Source organism: Orcinus orca, chromosome X, assembly GCF_937001465.1.
Source record: "Orcinus orca chromosome X, mOrcOrc1.1, whole genome shotgun sequence".
Lineage (NCBI taxonomy): Eukaryota > Metazoa > Chordata > Mammalia > Artiodactyla > Delphinidae > Orcinus > Orcinus orca.
Window position 1 is genome coordinate 100632093 of NC_064580.1, and position 6000 is coordinate 100638092.

Here is a 6000-nt window from a genome sequence, read left to right on the forward strand (position 1 = left end):
ATGAGAGTTACTATTATCTTATTACATGCTCAACGAGAATATCAATCTGGGTAATTATATATTCTAGAAAACTATTTTTTTCATATCAAATCAGTGCTCCAAAATTATTTCTCATTTTATATTGTAGAAAAAGAGTGAATAAATATTATCAGCCCAAAATAGTAGAGCTTAAAAATCTGGTGTCACTTATAAGTGACCTCACAAACAAAATAAAACAGAAAACAAAATAACGAAAAATGAAATCATTCCGATTTGAACTTTCACTATAGAAGTTTTGCGTCCCAGACAAATGATTATATAAGAGGAAATACATGTCTCATGTTGTGCCCTTGACTGACCAGAATTTCACCTTAATTATTGTTTCCTCCAAAAATAGGTACGCAGTGTCAATGGCTAGAAGAATTGGAGCCAGGGTGTACGCTCTCCCGGAAGACCTTGTGGAAGTAAAGCCCAAGATGGTCATGACTGTGTTTGCATGCTTGATGGGCAGGGGAATGAAGAGAGTGTAAAATAACCAATTTGAATAAAAACAACCTTGCTCCCAAGTGCATGATTAGCAGGTCAGCAATTTCCAGGTGAAGTGCTCATGGCTTAAGGAACCATTGGTTATTTAAAGGACTTTTAACAAGACTAAGCTCATCATGGGAGCCCTCAGGGGAAAGAGTTTTAATAACAACTCCTCTTTCCCGTAGTCAAGGTGGATTTGTCATGCCCACCTGAAATGTGCTCATAGCCAAATCATTTACTCGCTCCTCCTAGATCGCTGCCCTTGACGTTTCCCATTGCTGTACGTATTTCTCTCTGTTTCTGTTTCCCTCTTAGAATGTCCACCTCCTGGGACTTGCTTAGATGATTGGATATGAATATTATTAGACAATAATTCTGCTTTTCATCCAGTATGCTAGTTCTTATTCAAGAACTGTGGTCAGAGGGTATTTGGATATGAGTATCCTTCGCTTATCTCTCTAGTACTGAAAATTTACAGAAGTAACTGGCTGTGTAGAATGTAATAGAAGCTTTTCATATTCGTTTATTCTTAAAAATCAGTATCTTTTTACAGTATTCTTTCTACATGATCCTTTTTTGTACATTTAAGAATATTTTGATTACATTAAATAAGACTGCTGATTTTGCTACTTTTTTAAGGGGTCTTCAAGTAAGTAAAAAACATACATTATAGGTAGAAGAAAAATGTACCTTGAATTTCCATCTTCCCTCTCACACCGAAGCTGTAAACAATTGACATATTTTGTCTTAAAACACTTGGTTCAATATATGCTTATTTGTTTTAAAACCTGTATCATCAAACTCTCTCTTTAGATTTAAAGTGCTGTTGAATATGACACTTTTGAGGAGAGAGTGGGCTCAGAATTTAGGCAGGATACGGTAGGCCAAGTATGCTAAGTGTATAATAAATTTTCTAATTTTACACCTAAGACAAGGAGATGTGGTCACTAAAAAATAAACATATATGTAGGACTTAATGTACTCTTGCTTTGTCAAGCTGTTTGCTATAGTTTTCAAGATCACAATGTTACTCTAACTCTGAAAAGTGATGTAATCTGGTAGCAATGTATTAGTTCAAATAAAGGCATTTACATAATAATTAGTCTCTTCATGCTTCTGTCCCTTAGTAGTATGCCAGTAATGTTTGCCAGGTTTTTTCCTCCAATATTCTAACTCTTTTTCTGGTGTACTTTATAAAATGATGTTTGTTAAATTTAAGCTTTTGGAGCTGAATTACAGGGGCTGACTGAGTTAAGGATACGATCAGTGGGGTAAGATGGTTTTCTCCAACTTACCAAAATTTCCTTATCCAATTTCTCCCTTTTTCTTTCTTTTCCATCTCATTCACTCTTTTCAATGTTTGATTTTATACAGAAGATCGAAACAGTGGGTATCAGAACAACCAGGGAAGAGAGATGGTTTACGTTAGGTTTTCTCAACCTCATCACCATATGGACATTTTGAGCTGGATAATTCTTTGTTGGAGGTGGGAGGGAGCTGTCCTGTGCATTGCAGGGGTTTAGCTCTATCCCTGGCCTCTACCCACAGATGTCAGTAGCACACCCCCAGTGTGTAGATAAAATATGTCTCCAGACCTGGCCAAATGTTCCATGGTGGGAGCAAAATCATCCCTAGTTGACAACCTGTTGTTCATGGTACCATTTCAAGGTTTTGTGTGAATGAGTAATATGAAATGTAGTCCTTTGAGGAAGTGCATGGTGATGATACTATAAAATATTTTGTATTTATAGTCTTAAGAATAAGAAAGACCTCTCTTAGTATGATACAAGCCCCAGAGACATAAAATGAAAGAATGATAAATGTGACAATTCTGCTTTTGCAATAAATAAATAAATATAATAAAGTAAAATATAGATGACCAAGGAAAAAAGTTTAGTCCCATATGTTAGTCCATTCATAGACTGGGTGACATAAATAACAGAAATTTATTTCTCACAGTTAGGCAGTCTGGAAGTCCAAGATCAAGGCACTGGCAGATTCACTGTCTGCTGAAGGCCCACTTCCTAGTTCGTAGATGGCTGTCTTTTAGCTGTAGCCTCACATGGTGGCAGGGGCAAGGAAGCTCTCTGGAGGCTCTTTAATAAGGGCACTAATCCCATTCATGACTCCACCCTTATAATTTAAGGCCCCACCTCCTAATACACTGGGAGATTAGGTTTCAATATATGAATTTTGGAGGAGACCCAAACATTTGGTCTATGGTGCCCATATCATGGATTTTCTTAATATAAGGACACCTTTTACGAATAAATAAAAGACAAGTCTTCTGCAAACATATGCCAGGGTAACTGATGAGATGGGATGACTGTATCTTACGACCTATCTTCTACCTTATTTCCAATGCTTATCTACATTGTTTCCTTCCAAGTACAAAAGTTCTTCTCTGTAAGTAACTATGTCCCAAATGCCTTGAAATGCCTTTGAAGCAAGAGAAAAGGCTTACTCCATCTTGTCCTTTATTCAAAAAAAGAGCTGGTTTCTTGGGTGGTTCACTGTACAAGGCCCACAGTCTGTAGGAATGCACCTTTGGTCTGTTAAGTGTTCACATAAAGCAATTGGCCTGAACACACCATTTCTTCTTTCCTCCAGATAAAGGGCTAAAATCACTAATATATTCAAAGCACTAACAAATCTATGAAAGAGAAAGTTCCTTTAGAAAAATGGGCAAAGGAGGTAAATATCCAACTTAAAACCTATAATTAACCAATGAACATAAAAAGCAAATGCTGATTCTCAAAAAGTAATGAAACCAACAAAGAATTGCCTTTTTTAGTAGACTTTCTTTTTTTTTTTTTTTTGCCACACCACACAGCTTGTGGGATTTTAGTTCCCTGACCAGGGATTGAACCCATGCCCTCAGCAGTGAGAGCGTGGAGTCCTAACTACTGGACAGCCAGGGAATTCCTGTAGACTTTATTTTTAGAGCAATTTTAGGTTCATAGCGTGAGTTTATTTCTGGGCTTTCTGTCCTGTTAATCTATATTTCTGCTTTTGTGCCAGTACCATACTGTTTTGATTACTGTAGCTTTGTAGTATAGTCTGAAGTCAGGGAGTGTGAATCCTCCAGCTCTGTTCTTTCTCAAGATTGTTTTGGCTACTCAAGGTCTTTTTTGTTTCCATACAAAATTTTTAAAATTTTATGTTCCAGTTCTGTGAAAAATGCTGTTGGTAATTTCATAGGGATTGCATTGAATCTATAGACTGCCTTGGGTAGTATAGTCATTTTAACAATATTGATTCTTCTAGTCCAAGAACACAGTATATCTTTCCATCTGTTTGTGTGGTCTTCGGTTTCTTTCATCAGCATCTTATATTGTTCAGACTACAGGTCTTTTGCCACCTTAGGTAGGTTTATTCCTAGGTATTTTATTCTTTTTGACATGATGGTAAATGGGATTGTTTCCTTAATTTCTCTTTCTGATCTTTCATTGTTAGTGTATAGGAATGCAAGAGATTTCTGTGTATTAATTTTGTATCCTGCAACTTTACCGAATTAATTGATGAGCTCTAGTAGTTTTCTGGTAGCATCTTTAGGATTTTCTTTTGTATAGTATCATGTCATCTGCAAACAGTGACAGTTTTACTTCTTCTTTTCCAATTTGGATTCCCTTTATTTCTTTTTCTTCTCTGATTGCCATGGCTAGGACTTCCAAAGCTATGTTGAATAAAAGTGGTGACAATGGAATCCTTGCCTTGTTCCTTAGAGGGAATGCTTTCAGCTTTTGACCACTGAGAATGATGATACCTGTGGGTTTGTTACATGCAAAGGTATCTTTAAAGATGTTCTTTTTAATCCAGGATACAATAAAAATTTACACATTGCATTTGATTGTCAAGTCCCTGTTCTGCCTTTAAAATGTAAGACACAGGAACAATCTGTTGCTCTTTTTGTCTTTTGTGCCATTGACATTTGTTAAGAGTTTAGACCAGTTTTGTAGTAGGATGACCCACATCTGAATTTGATTGTGAAAAGAAGGAAAAAAAATTATTTGCCATTTAGACAAAATAATATTTACAAAACCTGGTATAAATGAGCTTATGATGAGTTTGTAGCATTTGTTTTAGGTGGGTACAGTTGAATAAGTGACATGGCTTTTTGGGGGGTGGGGTCGCTTAAAATTTTTATTTTGAAATGATTATAAGTTAAGAGGAAGTGCCAAAAAGTGAACAAGTGGTCCCATGCACCCTTCATCCAGTTTCACCAGTAATAATGTCCTATATAGCAATAAAGCCATACCTTGGAGAGATTGTGGGTTCAGTTCCAGACCACCGCAATAAAGTGAACTTTTTGGTTTCCCAGTATGTATAAAAGTTATGTTTACACTATACTGTAGTCAGTTAAGTTTGCAGCAGCATTATGTCTAAAAAAAAACTGTACATACCTTAATTAAAAAATACTTTATTGCCAAAAAATGCTAACCATCATCTGAGCCTTCAGCAAGTCACGGTAGTGACATCATTGATCAGATATCATAACAAATATAATAATAATGAAAAAGTTTGAAATATTATGAGAACTACCAAAATGTGACACAGAGACCTGAAGTGAGTAAATGCTGTTGGACAAATGGTGCTGATAGACTTGCTTGATGCAGGGTTGCCACAAACCCTCAATTTGTAAAAAATGCACTATCTGCGAATTGCAATAAAATGAGGTGTATATGTATATAGTACAATATCAAACACCAGGTGGATGAAATGGGTAAAGGGGGTCAAAAGGTACAAACTTCCAGTTACAAAATAAACGTGTCCTGGGGATGTAATGTACAGCACAGTGACTATAGTTAATAACACTGTATTGTATATTTGAAAATTGCTTAGAGAGTAAATCCTAAAAGTTCTCATCACAAAAAAAAGATTTGTAACTACGTGTGGTGACAAATGTTAATTAGATTTATTGTGGTGATTATTTTGTAATATATATGAATACTGAATCATTAGGCTGTACACCTAAAACAAACACAATGTTATATGTCAGTTATTACTGCAATTTAAAGAATAAAAAACAGGAACTGGAAAAGAGTAAAAAAAAAAAAAACCCAGGAAATTGGCATTGATACAATCCATAGATCTTATTCATATTTCACCAGTTTTACATGCACTCATTTGTATGTGTATGTGTATATATATATAACTCTGTGCAATTGTATCTTGTAGAGTCATGGAACAACCACCACAATCAATGCTCCTTAGTGCTACCCCTTAAATAGCCACACCCACCAGCCTTCATCCTTAACCCTGGGGTCTATCTGGGGGTTCTCTATTAATTTCCACTGATCTATGTATATAGCCCTTTGCCAATAAATACCACACCGTCTTTATGACTATAGCTGCATAATAAGCCTTAACATCAAGTCTAGTGATTTTTTATTTTTCTTTTTCAAAATTGTTTTAGCCATTCTAGGTCCTTTGCTTTTCCACACACATTTTATTTTTTTTTAAATCTCTATTTATTTATTTGGCTATGCCGGG

General features: G+C 35.7%; 1 protein-coding gene across 5 annotated transcripts in view; it reads left to right on the forward strand.

Annotated features, from left to right (window-relative positions):
• The window catches only part of PLS3 (plastin 3), a 92440-nt gene extending 88088 nt beyond the window's left edge, over window positions 1–4352 (forward strand). For all 5 annotated transcript variants that reach the window (XM_004283976.3, XM_033413345.2, XM_004283977.3 and 2 more), the window contains exon 16: window positions 377–4352. In XM_004283976.3, the coding sequence (XP_004284024.1) occupies window positions 377–509 (133 nt within the window). In that variant the 3' untranslated portion in view covers window positions 510–4352. The remainder of the gene's footprint in view (window positions 1–376) is intronic.
• The last annotated feature ends 1648 nt before the right edge of the window (window positions 4353–6000 follow it).